This window comes from Mustela putorius, unplaced genomic scaffold (assembly GCF_011764305.1).
Source record: "Mustela putorius furo isolate JIRA1106 unplaced genomic scaffold, ASM1176430v1.1 tig00003859_pilon_pilon_pilon, whole genome shotgun sequence".
Taxonomy (NCBI): domain Eukaryota; kingdom Metazoa; phylum Chordata; class Mammalia; order Carnivora; family Mustelidae; genus Mustela; species Mustela putorius.
The window spans coordinates 30,620,927-30,643,830 of record NW_025422011.1 but is presented as its reverse complement, the minus strand read 5'-3'; the positions used below and the strand labels follow the sequence as shown (position 1 = coordinate 30,643,830).

The window sequence follows — 22,904 nt, the reverse complement described above, 5'->3', positions numbered from 1 at the left end:
TGTTTTAATTTCAGATAGAAAATGCTGCTGAAGAACCTAGAGTTTTATGTATAATACAGGATACTACTAATTCAAAGACAGTGAATGAACGGATCACTTTAAATTTACCAGCTTCTACTCCACTCAGGAAGCTCTTTGAAGATGTGGCCAACAAAGTAGGCTACATAAATGGAACCTTTGATTTAGTGTGGGGAAATGGAATCAATACTGCTGATATGGTAAAAACCTTAGACTTAAAGCATGTTTTCTTAAGCTGCTAATAATATCATAGTCATTATTGTTGTTGATACTAACAAATATATTAAATCCTGGAACCTTTTTTAATATCATAAGCAAAACTATAATAAATAATTTAAGAGCCTGTGTATAACTCAATAATTGGATCCTTCTTCATCCCTTTGCCTTCATTCCTGATTCAGCATTTGCTTATCTTAAAGTCTGTATAAGGACATTTAATCAGTTTTTTTACTCATGTAAAAGGACTGGCATGTTGTGTCAACTGTGGAAAATTTTCCAACATTTACTTCATGGGATGTTATTCATCGTGTGTGTGTGTGTGTGTGTGTGTGTGTGTGTGTGTGTATTTATTTATTTATTTATTTGTGAGAAAGAGTGGGAAAGCATGTGCATGAGTTGGGGGGAGGGCAGTCAGACAGAGGAAGAGAATCTCAAGCGGACTCAGTGCGGAGCCCTACATGGGGCTTGAGGTCTTGAGATTGTAACCTGAGCTAAAAAAATCAAGAGTTACATGCTTAACCGACTGAACCACCCAGGTGCCCCTATTCATCTTATATTTTTAAGGGAAAAAAGCAGGATATGGAATCATGTGTATTTTATAATCTAAATTTTGGAAAAGAAGAGAAAAGTTTATATAGCAAGAAAAAGGAAAGGAAAGATACACCTTCATGTTAATAGTGATTATGTACCAGATAGAGTGGTAGGCACCTGATCAAGAAGGTTGGTGGTATCATGACTTTTGAGTGAGAGATCTTACAGTCTCCAATTGTAGAAACGATTATACTGACAAATATTACATTAATATATTTTAAATACTATATTATAAGTTTGTTCCAAGTGCAAAGAGAAGACATTGATCACTTATGCATGCTAGAGTGGCAAAGGACACCACTGAGTTGGATCACATCTGCACTATTGTTGTGCAATCAACTATTCCTGAGAATAGTACTGGAAATAGTATTTTTCTTTTCTTTTTTTTTTTTTTTAAGATTTTATTTATTTATTTGACAGACAGAGATCACAAGTAGGCAGAGAGGCAGGCAGAGAGTGGGGGGGGGGGAAGCAGGCTCCCTGCGGAGCAGAGAGCCCGATGTGGGGCTCGATCCCAGGACCCTGAGATCATGACCCGAGCCGAAGGCAGGAGCCCAACCCAATGAGCCACCCAGGCGCCCCTGGAAATAGTATTTTTTATTTCCTGTCTCTCTGTCCAAATTACCCTGCATATTACTGTTAGAATTGTTTCCAGTCATCTTAAATTGTAGCACTTAGGTCACCTTCCAGTTCAGAAACATTCAATGAGTGCTTTCTGCCCAGAAATTAAAAAATCAGATTCCTGGGGTACCTGGGTGGCTCAGTCCTTAATCATCTGCCTTAGGCTCAGATCGTGATCCCGGCGTCTGGGAGCAAGCCCTGCATTGGGTTCCCTGCTCCACAGGAAGCCTGCTTCTCCCTCTCCTGCTACCCATGCTTGTATTCCCTCTCTCACTCTCTCTCTCTCTCTGTCAAATAAATAAAAAATCTTTAAAAAAAAAGAAAATTAGATTCCCTAGGTTAGCAAGCTCGTAGACAAACTACAATGGGTTCTTTAAGACTTTTGTAATCTCAACTCCCAGATAATGGACTAATTTGTTTTCTTATCACAGATTTCCTTGCTTTTCTATCTCCATGTTTTTGCTTATATTATCTTTTTCTGTCCTGTGTCATTGCTATTCTTATGTTTTCCAGGAAAAATAGCTCTGATGGGAAATAGAATTGAATATGTTATGTCTGTGATACTTGGAGAGCAGGGTTTTAGTTGAGTCTATAGAATAATCACAGATGTTTGATGTTGCTTAATTTGCCCTTAAAATCCAAGATCTTTTGCTTTCTATTCTATCATATATTTACATTTTTAAAATATGGAGCTAATGCTTTACATTAACCAACTTTTTCCCTCTGAAGTTGATTAGTAAAATTGGTAGTCCAACAAAATATGCAAAGAGAAATAATATTTAATCTGAAACTTTGAATACTCCTTGTTACATCACCATGTAACTTCTAATGTTGCCTCTTTTTTAAAAGATAGTTCTGTACTGTCATGTATGTCTCCCCAAGTCTTATTTTTTACTTTTAAGAATCCATAAATGTTTCCTCATGCCACTTTAAAAGTAATTTCTTTGTCCCCCAATTGCATTTTTCTTGTTCTGTGCCACTTAGCATTCTTTTATTATAGTTGTTACTCATTTGTGTCTTTTCCATGTGGTAGAATGTATGTATTTTGGTGGCTGGGACCTCATAGTATTAATTTTGCATCCTTCATAGATAGTCTCCCTAGGCATGCCAAAGATGTGTGTTAAATTAACATCTATAGTAGCTTTAAGTGGATCTGTGTCATGGGGCACCTGGGTGGCTCATTTGGTTAATTATCTGCTTTTGGCTCATGTCATGATTCCAGGGTCCTGGGATTGAGCCCCACATCAGATTCCCTGCTCCATGGGGAGTCTGCTGCTCCCTCTCTCTCTGCCCCTCTCCCTGCTCATGCTCAACTAAATAAATAAAATCTTAAAAAAAAAAAAAGCTGTATATCAGGATTACCTGTTTCTCTTTCTTTAGCTATGACTGTTCTCAAATACTTGACTTCTGTATATTTATTTGCTTACTGTACATTTCTGTGAGTATACTTTTACCTGCTTACTACACAGTGCTACCCGTATGCTTTGTGAAAACATAACCCACTTAGCTACCTACCACCTCATACACTTAGATATATACATTAGTTGAGGAAAAACACCTGTGTATTCCTGCTATATTATCTGGTTTTTTATCAGAATGTAAAGGACCCAAACATACCTTTCCTCCCTGTGACTTCTCTTCGCTTCTGATTTTCTTTTTTCTTTTCTTTTTTTAATTTAAACTTGGTTAATTAACATAGTGTATTATTAGTTAGAGTTAAGTGATTCATCAGTCCTATATAATACCCACTGGTCATTATATCATGTGCCCTCTTTAATGTCCATCATCCAGTTGCCCCCTCCTCCACTTCCCAGCTTCTTATTTTCTATGTCCCATTTTTCTCATGGATTTCTAGATGTGAGCCAGTTAAGAGAGATCATATGTTTGTTATTTTATTAACACTTATTTTAAACTTACTACGTGCTTAGTATTGTTCTTATATGAGGTTCTATACAAGTATAACCTTATTTAGTCCTTAATAACCACTCTGTGAGGTAGGTTCTATTACAGCCTCATGTCACAGGTGAAGAAACTGAGCCATGGGGAAATGGAATTAACTTGCCCAGAGTCACACAGATAGCAAGTGGCAACATCTTTTACAGTTAGGGTTTTTGTTTTTATTTTTTTTGTTGCTAGTACTTACACTTTTATATAATGTTAAGTTCCTAAGAAAGGCATTTCTGTAAAATAAGTCCCCTAAGGAGGCATTCCTCATATCTTGGAAGCATTAAAAACATTTTTTAAGATAACAAAATAGTTTTAAAGCAAAAAAATGGGGTGTTCATTTCATCGGTCATTTTTCTCAACAATGGACTAGCATGTGGATGAGTCCCTACTGTGGACTTGGAGCATACAAAGCTCCATCTCTCATCCACCAATCAGAGTGTATGAGAATTGAAATTGCCTTACCAGATAAAAAAGAGGTAAAGACTGCATATCTTAGATGTTTAATTTTCGGAAGAGTGATGGTTTCTGTCCTCCTCATATCCTCTGAATCATGGCAGTGGATTTGAAATAGATTATCATTGGGGCACCTGGGTGGCTCAGTGGATTAAAGCCTCTGCCTTCGGCTCAGGTCATGATCCCAGAGTCCTGGCATCGAGCCCCACATCGGGCTCTCTGCTCAGCAGAGAGCCTGCTTCCTCCTCTCTCTCTCTGCCTACTTGTGATCTGTCAAATAAATAAATTAAAAAAAAAAATAGATTATCATTTACCTAGGACAGGCTGTTCCTTAAGGAGTCTTTCCGAGAGTGCCCATTTTGGTATATTACATAATTAGTTTGGTGGGATTGCTTAGTGTATTGCTTATTGGCAAATTCTCATATTCATATATCATGCATGTTTTTACAGTTATTAGTTATATAAAATTATCTTTAGTCTTCATTAAAATCCATTATACACTGTATTGAATATATTTTAGAGAACACAAAAACACAGATGTTTATAATTATTTTTGTGTAATACGTACACAAAAATTTGTGTAATTTGTGTAATATGTACACAAAAATTTGTGTAATACTTCTTTACCTTTTTTCTCTCCAGTTTTTTTTAGATGTTGGGAAATGTGCACATCTGGGTAACTGTCTGTATATGCACTGTCACTGGGCTTAGCCATCCTAATACACGAGTAAATAAGTTAATTCCAAGTCTAGATTAACAGAATTTATCAGAATCTTTATTAAAAAAAATAGTGTCTGAGCCCAAGAATTATAGATTCATTTACACATTACTTGTTTTATTATTATAATTAATATTTCTCATAATCTGAGATATTCTATTTTATGCCCATAGGCTCCACTGGACCATACCAGTGACAAGTCTCTTCTTGATGCTAGTTTTGAGCCAGGAAAGAAGAACTTTCTGCATTTGACAGATAAAGATGGTGAACAGCCTCAAATACTACTGGTAAACTATTTAGAAGCCTTGTATTCATAATTTTTGTGTACTGTCATTATTCAGAAGCAGTATTTAAAGGAAGGAGGAGAGATATAATTTGTGATTTATATATTTTATGTTAGCTTGTTATAAGTGTATATGTTAACATGGTAACAGTCGGCATCCAAAGCACTGTTGCTTGTGTGTACAGGCTGTTTCTGCATTGGGAACAGGTTGACGTCTTCGAGACTACCACCATAACAGGGCTGGGTAGATCTAGGATAAGTTAAAACACCACAGAGATCTCCTATTGTGTATCAGTGGCCTTCCTTTGGTTTGGCATTTGCTTGGTTGTTTTAAGTCCTTGGCAGTTTGCCTAGATTTTTCTGTATTTTAGGGTAGGGCCAGACCCCCAGTTTTCCTTCCCACCCTCCTTTCTGGAATAACTAGTTTTTCAAGTTACATACTTTATTTCTATTCTTTTAGTTTTTGTCTCTGTTTGTATTTCAGTGGGCTTTCCTGTTTAGTTCAGTGGCTCTAGAGATTGTGTAATTTCAGGGTCATTCCTAAAAAAATTGAGAAAGCCTGGTCTGATTTACAGGCTATTTACAGGCTGGGGAAACTAAGGCTTACAGAGTTTATGGACTTCTTCAAAACCCTCTCTTCAATGAAACTTCACTCACAAAAGTTCTCCTATGTGATGCTTTTCATGTAGAAGTCTATTGTGAATTAGAATACCTGTCTGGACAGTAGGCAGTAATTAAATACAGAGCATCCATACTGAAGTAATACCAGAAATTGCTCTTTCTCATCATTTTTTTTGACATCATGAGAAGATTTTGATTGACATTGAAATATAAATTAGGTATTAATTTAGGGAACTCTAGTCTATGATATGGGAATTCATGTTATAAAATGCATAGTAATTACTCTTCAGCTCCGTCTTAATTGGTTATGCTAATTTTATATCCCTAAATCCTTTTTGACATCTTCCTCATTAATAGGAAGTTTTGTACTGGAGACAGTAGGAAACAATCCATTTTATCCAATACTTAAGTTTGCCCTACCTGCCAGGTCTACTTGGCAAGGATGGTGTAAAAATGAATGACAGATCCTGTCATCAAAGAATTCACAATGGAATTTTCTCTTCCTCTCATATAAACAAAATTTGAAAGAGAATTAAGGGAAATTGGAGAAATAGGAACTTTGAAAGGAAACACAAGCACCTCCCCCAAAGCATTTTACATTGGGTGTCTTTTGAGCCTTCTTATAGGAAATGGTGAGGGCATACATTCCTTTGAATGTCTTGGTGGTAATAGTAATACCTTGTGTTTTTTTCATTGCCTTAGCAATTAGTATGTGGTTTGTTTGTTGTTTTTTTTTTTTTCATTGTTTTAGCAATATATGCCATTTAGTAAATATTGGTTATGCTGCATTTTAGGAGGATTCCAGTGCTGGAGATGATAGTGTCCATGACCGGTTTATAGGTCCACTTCCAAGAGAAGGTTCTGTGGGCTCTACCAGTGATTATGTCAGCCAAAACTACTCCTATTCATCTATTTTGAATAAATCAGAAACTGGTAAGATTTATTATTACTACTGTGGTGGTTGTATTTTCATAAAATCATAGGGTGTTAGACCCTGAATAATCTGAGAGATCTCAAGGCTAATCACCTCATTTTATGGATTAGAAAACTGAGACCCAGAGCAAGGTCACTAGTTAACAGAAATAGTTAGAACAATAATGTGGTTTTTCTTTCCCTCAAGTCATTGTTTTCACTATATAGTTACTGCCAGTATTTAGTAATAAAGTAAAAAATACTGCATATTATATTTTGAAGGAAGACTCTTCTCTTTGATAATTTTCTATTTTTAATTTATCCATAAATTTCTGAAGTTGACTTTGTTTGGAAAGGAATGTTTTCATTTTATCTTTCTGGATTAGGATAGACTGTGGAGGATACTTACATTTTGAAACAGATGGGCCAAGTTTATTTTATTAGACCTACTGTGTCATCTTTTAGTTTAATCTAACATAGGTTTGAAATTAGTCATACAATTTAAATATTCCTGTTAACTTTTTTCTGAACATTATTAAACCTAGGTGTTTGATTTTTTTCAATTTATTGAACAGTGAAATTGTTTTATTTATGTAAAGGTTTATTCCTTTACATGTAAGATTGGTTAATTGCCTGAATATAATGTGGTTACTTCTACATAACATTTGATCTCTTAGCAAACCTTTGCAGTTGATAGTATTATTCATATTAAAAGAAGTGGAAACTGGGTTCCGAGAAGCCTTCGATTTCACAGCTGGTACTGCTATGTGTGACTGCAGAACCTCTACTCTTAGAACTTTTAAGTATTATATGCAGGTGTTTAGTATATAAACAAAACTATAACATTACAGTGCAGATTTTGTCCTAATGTGATCTGTGATCTTCTATCTACTGTATTTTGTAATTAAAATGTAGATAATTTACTCATAGCTGATCATTTGTACAGGCTTACCAGTGCGTTTGTTTTGGAAATACCAGTAAAAGCTGGCTGTATTTGGTATTTAGGATCATTTATATCAATAAAACTTTGTACAGTCAAGTACCAGGAATAAAAAAGAATGCAGAATTATCTTCTGTTGGAGATAATAAAGCTTATTATTATCTTATTATTATCATTATACTGTCTAGAGAAGTGATTCTCAAATTTTTATTTCTTGAAAAGTAATTTGGAGATACTTGTTAAAAATGTGGGTTCTGAGGCATTATTTCCCAAAATACTGGTTGGATAAATTACATTTTGTTTCAGATAAGCACCCTAGATTATTCTGAGATAGTTGAAATATTTTGAGAAAGTTCCATATTTAATAAATCAGGATTCTTGAACTATTTGCTTTATATTCTGACAAGCAATTCAGTCCCTTATTTAGGAGTATTTATAGAATTCCTACTTTGTGGTATATACTCTGTGGCTCTCTGATGCCTATAAATTCCTAGAGACTGACTCATACTTTTAAAAGTTCTTTCTCTGATTATACAAATGTCATACATACTCATTGTCATACTTTAAAATGAAGAAATTGAAAGTCACTGACAGTACTACTAACAGAAACTACTTACAGTGATTTTGCTTATTTCTGTTTTATCTTTGCTCCATATATTTTTTCTTAAGAAAAAGGGGTATCACATGTTTTGAGATTTTTTATTATGCATTTTTTCTTTAATACTATATGATAAGCATTTTTCAATGCTGTTAAATAGTTTTTTAATATAGGGTTTTGAATGACTGAAAAACTATTTCACTGTATAGTTTAGCTATTTAAGCAAATTATTACTGATGTGATGATGAACACTCTTGTACATAAGTTTTTATTTTTGTCTCTGATTATTTCCTTAGGATAAGTTCTCAAATTCAATTACTAAATCGAAATTCATTTAAAACAATTTTTAGAGGTCTTTGTTTTAAATTGCCATTTAATTGGCCAATTAATTTGCCATTAATTAATGGCAATTAAATTGCCATTTAGCCTTCATTCCTGATAATTATTGTTTTTCATACACCTCTACTCCACTCCTTTTTCCTACCTGTACAATTTTCTCCCGTTTTCTAGTGGTACTGCCTTTCTGAATTAAAGTAGTCTATAAGTATCCAAAGGAGTTGTGGTTTAAACATAATTTTGTTAGTGACTGTTGAATTTGCATTTTCCTTAAATTACTGTGTATCTTGGCACCATGTACAAAGTGTTGTCAAGATTTTGACTTGGCTCTAAGGAACAAATTTCTCCATAATGCTGGAGGTTTGGGGATTTCTTTCCTGTCTCCCTTGCCTATCAAATCCCCCTGGGATAGCCAGCCACTGTTGATAGGAGGTAGTGTAGTGGCGGGTAGGGGTGGGATATTGTGTATGTGAACATAAAGCAGATTGAAGGCTAATGTGGACTTGCAGGTGATTAGAAACTATGTAACTAGGGTTACATAGTTTCAGATCCATTATCTGAATCCTTGATAACTATTCTTGGCCAGTTTCTTTAGCAGTTCTTTTATTTTACCAGCTCTAGGAGTTGACCTTTTGCATTCTGCATTCTTGATTTGGCCTAATTGATGGCTACTTCATTAACTGCAGGTCTGTTTAGGATTTCTTTCCACATGTGCCGCTTGCAGAGTGACATGTTTTCACCTTCTTCTCCCTTAGGGGCTCACACTTACAGTATTGACTCACAGCTGTTTCAGATATAGGACCCGTTTGATAACAGTTGTCATTTGAAGTTCTTTGATTTAATGACTTAAGATTTCTATTACTCAGTAGCACTTTTATTAGTATCACTAAAATCTTCATAGTTTTGGCAAATATTACCTTTATGTGGAACTCTGTTCATTCTGTGCAGATGTGGTGCTAAATCAAGTACACATAACCATAGTTTTTTTCTATATGATTTTTATTGCTATTGAGAAAATAAAGAGCATTGGTAATAATTAAGTGCTCCCTCTTTTTCTTAAACCCTCTTCTACCACCCCCTTTCTTAAGCCCAGGGAAGGGAAACAAGATCACACATGAATGATAAATGATTGGTCTATAGGTATACAAAATAGTAATAGCATTCATCCATCCCGGTTGTTGAGGGATTGGGGGAAGGAGATGGAGAAGAGGAAATTCCAGGCATTCTCAGCCAAAAAGAAGATGTAGACCAATGAGCCTGGTCTCGGGCCAAAACACTGTTGTCTTTGTGGAAGAGTCTGTTTAAATGACCTAAGAATGAAATAATGCTTTATTATTAATAATCAGGGCATACACCATGGAGATTTGCATTACCTGTATGTCATAGGCATTTCCCCCTTAAGTGCACCTGCTGCTGTGCTAAGTATTAGAGCAATAAATCAGATTTGATCCCTCCGCTCATAGTCTGATGGGGAAGACATGTAAGTAAATAGGTCATTACAGAACAGTGAGCTGAAGGCTCCAATATGGATTAAAGACAGGGTGCCAAGAGAACAACTCAGGAGGGGATGGTTAGGTATTGTCATAGTTTATAATTCTATAACAATGTACAGCAGAATAGACATAGTAGGTTTTTTGGATTTTTTTTTTTTTTTTTGAGAGGGAGAGAGAATCTTAAGCCGGCTTCATGCCCAGTGTGGAACCTAATGGAGGGTTCCATCTCACAATCCTGAGATCGTGACCTATGCCAAAAGCAAAAGTTGGACACTTAACTGATTAAGTCACCCAGGTGCCCTGATAAACACAGTATTAAATATGAAGTATTTATCAATATATATTGATAGTTATCTGTAGAGTCTAGCATTTCTCAAGACGTTTTGATAATTGGGGAATTGAGAAAAGTATTTTGAAAAGCTTCAGTGAACACCTTCAGCATCTGTTGAGAAAAGATTTAGGCTTTTTTGGGGGGGAGGGGTACCCAAGTCATTCAGTATTAAGTGGGAGTATATAAGTTTAATTATTACGTCATGTTTACCACATTTTGCTCATGTAATGCGGTATAACTAAAATGATGAGACTGATTTTTTTTTGGTGTATGTGTGTCTCATAAACTGGGCCTGAAATCTACTTCAAAAGAGAAATTCCAAAAATGTTCTCAACAGTGGTAGCGATATCCAATCATATATAATTTTAATCATTGAATTTTAAGTTCCTATAAGCTTCTCCTTTTTTCCTTCCTCCCTACCCCACTCCCTTTCTTTATTCTTCCCTATTTCTGACTTCTCTTACTTTATAGTCACTCTTTGCATAGTGTGCTGATGTATAGAATCTCATACTTCATGAGCTTATTAAAATAGAGGAAGTCATTCTGAGTTTTATATGATGAATTTATCTCATGTTATTAATCCTTGGCATAAATTGGTTTATAGACCCTGATAGCATGGGTAGCTGGTTCAGTTCGGTCTTTCTGTTTTGGGTATGTGATAAGTAAAGCAAATGTGTTTATACCTTTCCATTTTAATCAACAGTGTATCAATTTGGGGAACAAAGATTATTTTTATATCAAGTAAACATACTATATTGAAATACTCCTCTTAAATTTTACTAAATGCTATATAATATCCATGCATATGTCTGGACATTTAACAAAATAGTATTACTTACTTTTTCTGAGAAACAAGGTTTACATACTACATGTTTTAGAAAAAGGGGTCTTTCTTATTGCTTTTGAAGAAACTAAAATAATTTCCAAGTAACCTTAACCTCTCAAGTTTTACTGTGCATTAAATTCTTAGTAAGTTTTCTTTTTGTTATTTTAATGTAAATGCTGATTTGTATATATTTGTGTTTTCTTTTTAAAGGATACGTGGGATTAGTAAACCAAGCAATGACTTGCTATTTGAATAGCCTTTTGCAGACACTTTTTATGACTCCTGAATTTAGGAATGCATTATATAAGTGAGTATTCAAAAAAAATTTATAAATAAGATTGACTTAAGAATGAAAGTATAGGGGCACCTGGGTGGCTCAGTGGGTTGGGCCTCTGCCTCCTGCCATGGTCTCAGGGTCCTGGGATCAAGCCCCGCATCAGGCTCTCTGCTCAGCATGGCACCTGCTTCCGCCTCTCTCTCTGCCTGCCTCTGCCTACTTGTGATCTCTCTCTTTGTCAAATAAATAAATAAAATCTTAAAAAAAAAAATAATGAAAGTGTAGGTTTTAACTAATCTAATTTACCATCTTGTATCTATTTATTAAGTTTGGGGTATTTCTCACTTCATAAGACATCTTGAATAGTATGTAAGAAAAAGATCTTATAAGAGACTGACATATGAAAAATTTGTAGAGAGAGAGAACCAGAAATGCATAAACCAGCAAAAGATAAAATGAGTAAGATTTACAGTTGGGATTACTTACTGTATTAAAGCTTTCACTCACTTACAGCTTTAACATCTTTATAAAGAAATATGTTATCTGCTTTCTGAGATAATCTCAATATATGAACCATATTCTTTCCTTTCACGTCTTAATTTAAGAAACGAAGTTGTCTTTTTAAACTTTGTTTCTAATTAAAATGTAATGCAGCTTTCCTTTGGGTGTGTGTGTGTGTGTGTGTTTAAGTGTCTGTGTGTGTAAAAGATGGCATATATACCAGGTACTTTAAAATGCTCTATGAAGGAAATCCATATTTAAATAAACCCTAAAAGTCAGTTATTTTTATGAGTATCTTACTGTATTACATTTAATACACTCTTTTTTTGTTTGTTTTCTTTAAGGTATGCATAACTTATTTTTTTAAGACATTTTCAAGTACACATTAACTGATTTTTCCTTTTTTGTGTGTTACTCTTAAATAACATCCTTGAAATTACTGTGAAATGTATTTAAAGTGTTTTTGGAACTTTGAATATTGGTTGTGTTGCTCAGACAACATATCAGGCCATTCATATGGAAGCTCATCATCCAAATTTACTTGTGAACATTATAATGAATCCCCTTACCCATCACCCAGCTTTGAATATTATCAACTCATGATCAGTCCTTTTTATCTAATATCCTCTATTCTAATTATTTGGAAGCACACTCCCATTGAATCATCGGTAAATATATCTCAGATCAAGGCTAATAAGGTTTTCCTGATTTCCTCATTTTTTTTTTAAACAATCTGTTCAAATCAGGAACCACACAAGAGCCATACAGTGCAAATGACTGATAACATTCTTAATTTACTTAATCTGTTTTTAATTCCCTTCCATCTTTTTTCCCCTTGCAATTTATTCCTTGAAAATACATATATTGGGGGCGCCTGGGTGGCTCAGTGGGTTAAATAAAGCCTCTGTCTTTGGTTCAGGTCATGATCTCAGGGTCCTGGACTCGAGCCCCATGTTGTGCTATCTTCTCAGCAGGGAGCCTGCTCTGTCAAATAAATCCTTAAAAATTTTTTTAAAAATCTTTTTAAAAAATGAAAATACATATATTGAAAACTGACATCCTTTCTCCTGCAGTTTTTTTAGATTTTGATACTTAAATGCTATAGTGTCATTTACTGTTGTTCAGTTACCTCTTTTATGAATTAATAATTAGGACAAGAGTCTTGATCAAATTCAAATTCTTTGATTACTTTTAGATGAGTTTTGCCTTTCATTAGTGTTGCATGCCTTTTCTTGTTAAAGTCTAAAATTCTTCTGAATTTATGAATTAGGGAAAGACTACTCTTTTATTAAATAATTGCTTCAGTTAATATCCAAATCCTGTATAACCCCAGACTTAAGGTCTTAACATTATTATGATGTTAATATTAATGATGCCTTAAAGAATAAAAATATTTTATGAATAATTTTCATATTATTTCAATTTTATTTTAATAGGTGGGAATTTGAAGAATCTGAAGAAGACCCAGTGACAAGTATCCCATACCAACTCCAAAGGCTTTTTGTTTTGTTACAGACCAGCAAAAAGAGAGCAATTGAAACCACAGATGTTACAAGGAGTTTTGGATGGGATAGTAGTGAGGGTACTAATTCTCTTATAATGATCAGTGTTTCTAATATTCAAAGGAATTCTAGGAGACAGCATTATAAACAAATATATTAATAGCTTAATTAATTTACCATAAACCTTCTCATTGCCTTTTGCTTAGATTTAAAAATAATTTATTTTTTTTAAATTTAAGCACCAGGGATAAATTTTTGATCAATTAAAATTTTCTTGTAAAGTAAATTTGGTTAAATTATTTTCGTGTACTTAAATTAAAATTTTTAGTTTGTTCTAGGTTTTTCTTAATATATTTCTTAACTCTATAGTGAAACATAACAAAAATAACAAATACAGCACCATAAAGCATATGTTACTTATAAAATACTAAGATTGCTTGATCTTTTCCTTGTGATTACCTTTTCATGACTGTAATGTATAGTGTGTGTTCTTTTTTAAATTTAGAATTATTTTGTGTAGACTTTTTTATGTTTTTGACAATTTGCTTTTAAACAACAAATTAATGTTTCATTACACTTTATTACTGTTTTTAATTAAATTTTATCTTAAAATAGCTTGGCAGCAGCATGATGTACAAGAACTGTGCAGAGTCATGTTTGATGCTTTGGAACAGAAATGGAAACAAACAGAACAGGTAATTGATCTCAGATTGAAGGGAATGTTTTATAATAAATCATTCATAAGTAACTTTTATTCTTTTGAAATGTTTTAAAACTCTGGCATTCAGTTGTTAACAGTATTGAATGGGGAACTGAAAGTACTAGGTTCTCACTTGGCCATTAACTGAGTCATACAGATGCTCATTAAACCATGCTAGACCTCAGTTTCCTCATCTTTAAAATAAGGAAGTTGGTTTCTGTGGTTTAGATGGTCTCTTTTTTATTTGAAAACTGTATAATTCATGTATAAATATATACATACATGTGTATGTGTGATTTGGGGGGATGATTTTTGAACAGTATTTTCAGATATTTACCAAGTAAATTACAGGTATTATAATGTATAGCAGATTAAGTATAGTTGAATATTACCTTCATTTTGACCAAGGAGACCTAATGTGCTAATGACCCAAATGTGCTTTTGACATTTAGGATTCCTATTAATCTGACTTTGTTCTTTTTCTAGTAGGAAAAGAGCAGGTTAGAAGTGGGAAGAACATTCAATATGTCATTGTGGGATGGAGAGTAAGGCTGAACTGGGTGGGTCTGGGAACTCAGTAAAGAGGAGGGATTATAGTGGCTCTAATGATGAGGGTAGGGGTGGAATCACAGTCATAAAAAAGGAGGAAGAATCTGGAAGATAGCCTAGAGGGTCTGCTCTCTGATTGGAATTATGATGATGGCTTGGGCCAGAGTTTTCAAACTGTAGGCTGTCATCCATTCGTATGTTATGAATTCAGTTTAGTCAATCTATATCAGCACTTAAAAAAAAAATGGAATAGTATAGGAAAGTATAAGAGAAGAGCACAAAAATAAGGGTAAGTATTATTTTGTACTAATTCTGTTATAGTTAGATATACTGTGTTGAGATACACATTATTTTCTTACTGGGTTGTTAACAGATCTGTTTAAAAACGCTGCTTTGTGGGGCGCCTGGGTGGCTCAGTGGGTTAAGCTGCTGCCTTCGGCTCAGGTCATGATCTCAGGGTCCTGGGATCGAGTCCCGCATCAGGCTCTCTGCTCAGCAGGGAGCCTGTTTCCTCCTCTCTCTCTCTGCCTGCCTCTCTGCCTACCTGTGATCTCTCTCTGTCAAATAAATAAATAAAATCTTAAAAAAAAAAAAAAGCTGCTTTGAACCACTTAAAAATGCCCCCTTATGGGGTGCCTTGGTAGCTCAGTCGTTAAGCATCTGCCTTTGGCTCAGGTTATGATCTCAGGGTCCTGGGATCAAGCTCTGCATCAGGCTCCCTATTCGGTGGGAAGCCTGCTTCTCCCTCTCCCACTCCTCCTGCTTGTGTTCCTTCTCTTGCTGTGTCTCACTCTATCAAATAAATAAATAAAATCTTTAAAAAAAAAAAAAAAAGAAAAGAAATGCCCTGTAAGATGCAGAAGATATTATCAAATATGATGGAAGCAGATGAATGAAGAAGGCTTCATTAAATAAATGGCGGTAGTATAGACAATGATGATGGGTCCTAGTTTGAAGGTTTATAAGCCCTAGAAAGTTCGAGAGAGAGAAATTTAAAGAGGTAAATTGTAATACGCTTTACTTCTTTTCCATTCTTAAGAGATCTCGAAAAAAAATTAAGTTTACTTAGTGATCTAGTTTCTCTACCTAGTCCTATTATATTGTAGTAACTTTATGTATATGGTATTAGGGGCTGTTCCTTCTTCATAGGTCTGAAGTTACTCTTACCCTTTTTATGTCCCTCTTTGGGTCAACAGTTCCACTGAAAGATCAATTAGGGTATTCCCTTTGCATTCCCAAATTTTGGTAAAAGAATTTTGAGGCGAGACATTCACTTGGAGGGCCTTACTAAAGGAATTACCTATCTTTATTGGGACAGAAGCCCAAGTTTGCTAAGTTTGGGGACTTAGTGAGAGATCCATTCTTTTAAATGAGGATATTTTGATGGAGATAGAATTTTTTAAAAATGTCTGTACCTTTTTAAAGAAAATTTGCAGTATAATGTTTCTCTTTAAAATTGTTTTATGTCTGTTACTGAAAGTTAAAAAGTTTTATTTGTACCTTGAGCTAGAAGATAGGATTATAGGAATCAGAATATAGTATTGTGAGAGTAGTGGTATGCATGTATTAAGCTATAAAACTAGCTGGTTAGTTAGTTATGTAATTATCAACATGCCTAAAGTGATAGATGAGATGTATTCTCAACCTAATGAAAAGATAATATGAAGCTTAATAGTATAATAGTATAATAAATCGATTTCAACAAACCATTTTATTAGTGGGGTTTTTAGTGATAAGAGAATTGAACTAGTTAATTTTTGTACATTGATTCTTAAATTAGTGTTAATCTAATTTTTTTGATGTTTAATTTTTGTCAAGCCTTCATTTTTAAAATAAAATTTTAGATAAATCTTAAAGCTCTCTAAAACTTAAGCAGTAAAGAATGAGTAGCCTTTGAAACTTATCTTTAAAAGCAGGAATTATTGTGTTTTATGTATTTTAAAAATAATTTTTAAGGAACACTTTTTAATATTCTTATTTTTAGGCTGATCTTATAAATGAACTATATCAAGGCAAGCTGAAGGACTACGTGAGGTGTCTGGAATGTGGTTATGAGGGCTGGAGAATCGACACGTATCTTGATATTCCATTGGTCATCCGGCCTTATGGGTCCAGTCAAGCATTTGCTAGTGTGGTGTGTACCTTTCAGCTGACTGCTTGTGTATCCATACACAGAATACATAATAGCACAGTGGTATAATCTGTTGTAAGGTAAGTATCATCCTAGATACACCTTCTTGGGTTGTTAGTAATTCCTGCACTTAAACTAGCAAGATCTAGAAGATTTTTGACCCTTCAGTGAGTCCTAATAGTGCATGTATAAAAGGGAAATTCAATGCAAATGTACTGCTTCATGGTTCAGAATTTTATTTTTTCTGATAGATGACTAGTTTGTTTCACTTTATCCTTTTATTTTTCTTCTAACCTCCAAAGAGTCCATTTTATAAATGCTCTTTTGTGACCATTTTGTGTATTGGAAAGTACTTTTTGTTTTGTGTATATTCCATATATATATATATTTTTTGAAGATTTTATTTATGAGAAGGGGGTTGAGGGGAAGAAGGGAGAGGGAGAAGCAGACTCCTCACCAAGCAAGGAGCCCAACAAGGGGCTTGATCACAGAACTCTGAGATCATGACCTGAGCCAAAGGCAGACACTTAACTGACAGCCGCCCAGATGTCCTGTTTCATATATTTTTTATTTTTATTTTTTTTCAAAGATTTTATTTATTTATTTGACAGAGATCACAAGTAGGCAGAGAGGCAGGCAGAGTGGAGGGGGTGGGCGGAGAGAAGCAGGTTCCCTGCTGAGCAGAAAGCCCAATGCGGGACTTGAGCCCAGGACCCTGGGATCATGACCCGAGCCGAAGGCAGTGGCTTAACCCACTGAGCCACCCAGACGCCCCATCATATATTTTTTAAATTGGAAAAATAACCTCTGGTTTTTAGGGTAGACAGAGGCCACATTTTTTAAAGGAACATCCTTATTCTAAAATTTAATTTAAAAACCATGCATCATAGAAGTACAATAATTTGAAGAATCTGATATAGTTAATTGATTAATTAAAAATAAGCTTAATTATATACTGAGAATACAACTGGGAGATTATCTAAGGTTTTCTCATTGTCTTATCCATTCTTCAATTGGTTTTTGATCATTTTGTTGTTGCATTTTATTGTATCTACTGATACAAAAGGAGAGCCATGGAAAGAGTTAAGTTGATTTTGAAAATTACAGTGTTCAGAAATATTTATTCTGAATTTATTATGAGCCAGGGGACACTTTCAGAGCTATATTGTTTTGGGCCTCGTCTATGTTGTTACCAATCTGATGCTGGCTTGTAGCTGAAATCAGTGATTTTAAAGCTACTCCACACTTTATCCTCTGTAATAGTGCTTCCAAAATGCTTTGGTCCTCTGGCCCCTCAGACAGTTGTTTCCCTTTGCTTTTCTCCCTACTCTCACATGGCTTTCAAGAAATAATTGATAAGAAGTTATGGAATCAGTTGGTGGGAATCCAAGTAGAAGACCTTTTCTTGGTAGTATTAAGACCAAGTCTTCTTTCCTGTACTATGTTTCAGTCAGTTTCCTGAATAGATTTGAAAAATTTCGTTAATAGTACCCTTTGTAAACTGCCATCCTAGGTCTGTGTGATTGGGCTTGGTGTGAGTGGCTTGTTTTATTTTCTATTTTTGTTTGGACAGTTTTTACTTCCTTTTTTTTTTAATTGTTTAAGGTAGGAGGGGCATATTAAAAAATTATTAACATTTGTCTTTCAATGACTTATTTCCTAATTCATTTTTAAATATTGCCACCACTTCTTCTTCTTCTTCTTTTCTTTTTTTTTTTTTTAAGATTTTATTTATTTATTTGACACACACAGGGAGAGAGGGAACACAACAGGGGAAGTGGTAGAGGGAGAAGCAGGCTTCCCACTGAGCAGGGAGCAGGACTCGAGGCTGGATCCCAGGACCCTGGGATCATGACCTGAGCCGAAGGCAGACGCTTAATGACTGAGCCACCCAGGTGCCCCTAAATATTGGTACTTCTTTAGTAAAATACACTAGGGAAATATTTGGTAGTCCCAGATGATAAAGACGATATTTTCTGCTTTGGTTATGAAAGTATTTTTTATGAAAGCTTTTTCATGTAAACATTCAGTTTAATGTTTTTATGTATTAATTGAGTGTTGAGGAGGCTAATGTTATTTGTTTTGTTATGTTGGGATACTGTGTTTGAGTAATCAAGTCCAATTGCTTAGCTAAATCTTTGTGTCCTCATTTTCTTGCCTGCCGAATTACCACCACTCTCTCAACTACATTATAGATTTAGCAGTGAGGCACTTTGGAGGATACTTCTGGGAAGTGAAAAAAGACACATTTCCAAATGGAGTTCTCCAAAGGTGGTGTCCTCCATTGATACATGAATGGTGGTGGTAGTGATGGTGGTGGTGATTCAGTGGGAATTGGAGGTTACAGCTATGACGCAGTATGTAAGCAAGTTTATATAACACACATGCGCTAATAGGGCTTGCAGAAGGGCACTTAAAACTTGCTAGACTTTGTTGGAATCTCTTTGGGGAAATTACAGCAGGTGAACTACCCAAGATAGGGGTTCTAAGGAGGATACTACCTTCAAAGAACTTTAGTTAGAGGTAAGTGAATTCCCATTGTTTTCTGAATTCTAAACCGATAATCTACGTTTCTTAATCTACAGAAATCATCACACAATATCTAAAATGAGTTTTATATCACTGCTTGCCATTGTGTATTTTGTTAATTCTGTGTGTTTTAAAAAGAATTAAGTATAAATGTGGATTATAAAAATCTGGTTGAATCTTATTCAGACTACATATAATATTTTGCTTAATTTGTCTTGAACTCTTTTAAAATTTATTTTCCTACTTTTATTCACGGACTCTGGTATATTTGTCTTATTGGATATGCGCACACACATAATCACATGTACGTACATACACATGCAACACCGATAATTCTGTGTTCAATTTACTCTGGGTTCTTTTAGTGAGCCACAATATAATAGATATGTGTATATAGTGAGGTTAACACATGATGCTTAATTTCAGGCAATTAAGTGCAAGGTTCTATTAAAAATTAAAGTTTTATTAACCTTCATCTGCAGCATCCAATTTCTAGACTTGTTTTATCTTCGTGTTCAAATAAATTAACTTGAGTGATATTTAAGCTTAAAATACGAATGGAAATAGCATTTAGCTAATTTGTCATTATGACATTTATAATAAATGTTTATGGTCATCTTTCAGCATGACTGATAGCAGACTGCTTTTTTAATGAGTGCTAGGAATCGCCCTCAGTTTTAAAAAAGCTTTTCATAATTTGTTCATTGAATTATTTTTTAGTCATTATAACTATGCTATTTATTAAATTTCTGGTCTTCATTTTACCTGGCCATGTAGGGAATCAGTATTTAAGGGTTCTTTTGGCACCCTCTTACCTCTCAGACTGACTTCTGTTTAACACTCATCTCCAACAGGATTTAATAGAAAATTAAGAGAAGACTTCTTTGATTAAATTTGGGAAACAGTGCAACTGTAATCGTCTTTGGGAAATTTGCTATGCATATTTTATTTTAAATGCCTTGAGGATTCCTGTACTAGAGAAATTTGCTTAACTATGCTTAACCTAACTTTTTTTTTTCCCTCTGGGATATTTGTGACTATTTTAAGGGATACTATTCTGAGTAACTATTGTGGGAAGCTCTGCACTAGAATAGGTGATTTAAAGATTATCTCTACTTTGTTTCATCACTGTTTATGTCCTGGGGAGGTTGAGGGTGAGTGACAATACTAAAACGTGTTATAATTTACTCTTGTTTTACATATATCCTTAATCCTGAAAAATCAATGTCGGCTGAAAAATTCCTTTTAGTGACCTTTAAAAAGAATTGTTGCTAATGATTTGTGAGGTAACTAGAACCTTTTATTTTCATTGATTAGAGCTGTCTAAACCAGTCTCTCTGAATTTCATGATCAAAGAAACCTTGACTCTGCTTATTGCCAACCACATTTGAGAATATATTTTTATAATGAGATAGTTTTAAATACATGCTAGCAATACATAAAAAGTAGAAGTATAATTTTTATCAGTTAACTATGAAAGCATATTTCACAAATTAAAAATGATATAACCTCACATTTGGCATTAACTAGGGAAGAGCTTTTCTATTTATCCATAAATTTTAGACATTATCTTTTTATTGCTCTCCTTTGTTATATAATGTATTTATTGAGTTGCCTACTCTAATTCTATTAGGTAAGTACACTTAAATATCTTTATTATCACAAAATGTGTTCAAAAGTCTGAAATTGGGTTTAGCTATTTCATTCCGTTTAGTGTCTTTGGAAAAACCAGATTATATGAAAGACATCTGTTCCCTAAGTAAACATGGTTTAATGATTATTTTAAAGTTTTGATGAAAAATTGTTTAATTCATAAGTCTTTGTGAAATCATAAGCATTTCAAGTATTTGGTATGCACAAGTTTATATCATAGGTTCTACCCTGAATTAACAGATAACTTGGACATTCTTAAATGTCCGGCTTAGCCACATAATTCATTTGAATGGTGGAGTGGTCTATATTTGTCCAAATACGTAAGCATTACGTAAAGAAAGATCTCTTCCACAGAATCTATCCTCATTTTTCCAGGAATTTATGTGGTTGGACATAGTGGGAACCAGTTTAAAAAGTGGGGACTTCTGCTTTCAGGAAGATGAAGTAGATGTACATTGCCCTATTCCTCCTGCTAAAACAACTGAAAGTTGAACATTATATAAAAAAAAAACACAAGAAGACTCTGAAAGGTGGAGAAAAGGCATAAAGACTAGGGATCTCAGGACTCAAGGAATGACATGGGGTGAGTTCCCTGGGTTTTCTTTTTGCCTAATATAGCCCAAACTTAGAGCTGAAGAAGCTGGAATCTTAGAAAATAATAGGCATAGACTGAAAAACCTGCTGTCTCCAGCCAAAAGACCAGGAAAGGGACAGCCTAGCAAGGCAGAAAACTTTCAGATGGTACCCATTCCATTCTAGCCAAAGACCACAGAAAGATGTGGCCCTATCTCAACCCATGCCAGCCAAGACTGAGTGGTGAGCCTAGACTTCTATTCATGAAGTTGTAACTGGGCTTTCCAGCCCCCTGCCTGGGTGGTTTCAGAGAAGGCTGAGTAGCTAGCCAGGAGGTTCATCCCGCTAGGCAGTAACAAACTTTCCCACTACTGCTTTCCTGTTCTCCTAGTTCACTGTCATTAGAGACACATGGGGAGTCTCACCTTCACTCCCATCTCATAGTAAGGAAATGCTTCTTTCTGTCCCCATTAATGTCAAAAGAGACCTAGTGAAGAATCAGGACTTTTGCCATTTTGAACCATAAGGAGACAACCCCCCTCCTATTTACAATGTCAGTGGAGGCTATCAGGGGAGCTCTAATGAGACATTCCTTCCCCTCACAGCCAAGATGGTATCAGCAGGCCTACTGAGAAGCCAGACTGTCAACTCTTGTCTAACACGTAATGAAGAGACACTCATCTCAGATGTTAGCAGAGGCCAAGTAGGAAAACCTGGACTTCTCCTCCCATTGGTAGTAATGAAGCAGGAAATTTTGTCAAAGCCAGTAAACCAGAAGATTCAAATAGGGTTCTAGAATTTCAAAATACCCAAAATGTCCAGGTTTCAATAGAAAACAAAACAAAAATACTCTGTACTGAGAACCAGTAAAATCTCATTTTGAATGAAAGAAGAGACATTCAGTGGCTACGAACACCAAAATGAAGATGTTAGATTTATGACAAATATTTTAAAGCAGTCATCATAGAAATACTTCAGTGGGAGGTCCCAAGCCCATTTAAAACAAATGAGAAAATAGAAAACCCTCAGGGAAGAAATAAAAAGGAAAGTAAAATGGGAAATTAGAACTGAAAAATGCAATACCAAAGTGAAAAACTTGATGGATAGACTCAACAGTGGAATGGAGGAGACAGCAGAAAGTATCCCTGAACTTGAAGATAGAATAATAGAAATTGCCCATTGTAAGCAGCAGAGAGAAAACAGACTGGAGAAAGATTTTCAGAAGTTCAGGACCTTTGGGACTATAATAAAAGATCTAAGATTTGTGCCCTTGGGAGTCCTGGAAGCAGAGGAAAAAGAGGCAGAGCTGGAAGAATTTCCCAAATCTGGCAAAAGGCATAAAGCTATAGATCCAAGAAGCTGAGTACACCCCCTATAGGATAAGTTAGACTCACTCTATATCACTCCGATTATAGTCAAACTTCTGAAAACTGAAGACAAAGATATATCTTAAAAGCAGCAGAGAAAGATACTTTTTCTTACAGGGTAGAGTTACTCTGATTTCTTATAAGCAAATTTGTCATAAAAAACTATGGAGACCAGAAGAAAGTGGCACATTTTTCAAGTGTTGAAAGAAAAGCAT

The 22,904-nt window shown here is 34.8% G+C and overlaps 1 protein-coding gene across 5 annotated transcripts in view; it reads left to right on the top strand.

The window, feature by feature from the left end:
• USP47 (ubiquitin specific peptidase 47) overlaps positions 1-22,904 on the top strand; it is a 111,219-nt gene that overhangs the window by 44,744 nt on the left and 43,571 nt on the right. For 4 of the 5 annotated variants that reach the window (XM_045065820.1, XM_045065818.1, XM_045065817.1 and 1 more), the window contains 7 exons: positions 15-218; positions 4,741-4,854; positions 6,266-6,404; positions 11,118-11,214; positions 13,122-13,267; positions 13,803-13,882; positions 16,421-16,570. In XM_045065820.1, the coding sequence (XP_044921755.1) occupies positions 15-218; positions 4,741-4,854; positions 6,266-6,404; positions 11,118-11,214; positions 13,122-13,267; positions 13,803-13,882; positions 16,421-16,570 (930 nt within the window). The remainder of the gene's footprint in view (positions 1-14; positions 219-4,740; positions 4,855-6,265; positions 6,405-11,117; positions 11,215-13,121; positions 13,268-13,802; positions 13,883-16,420; positions 16,571-22,904) is intronic. The other variant, XM_045065821.1, reaches the window with a different exon arrangement.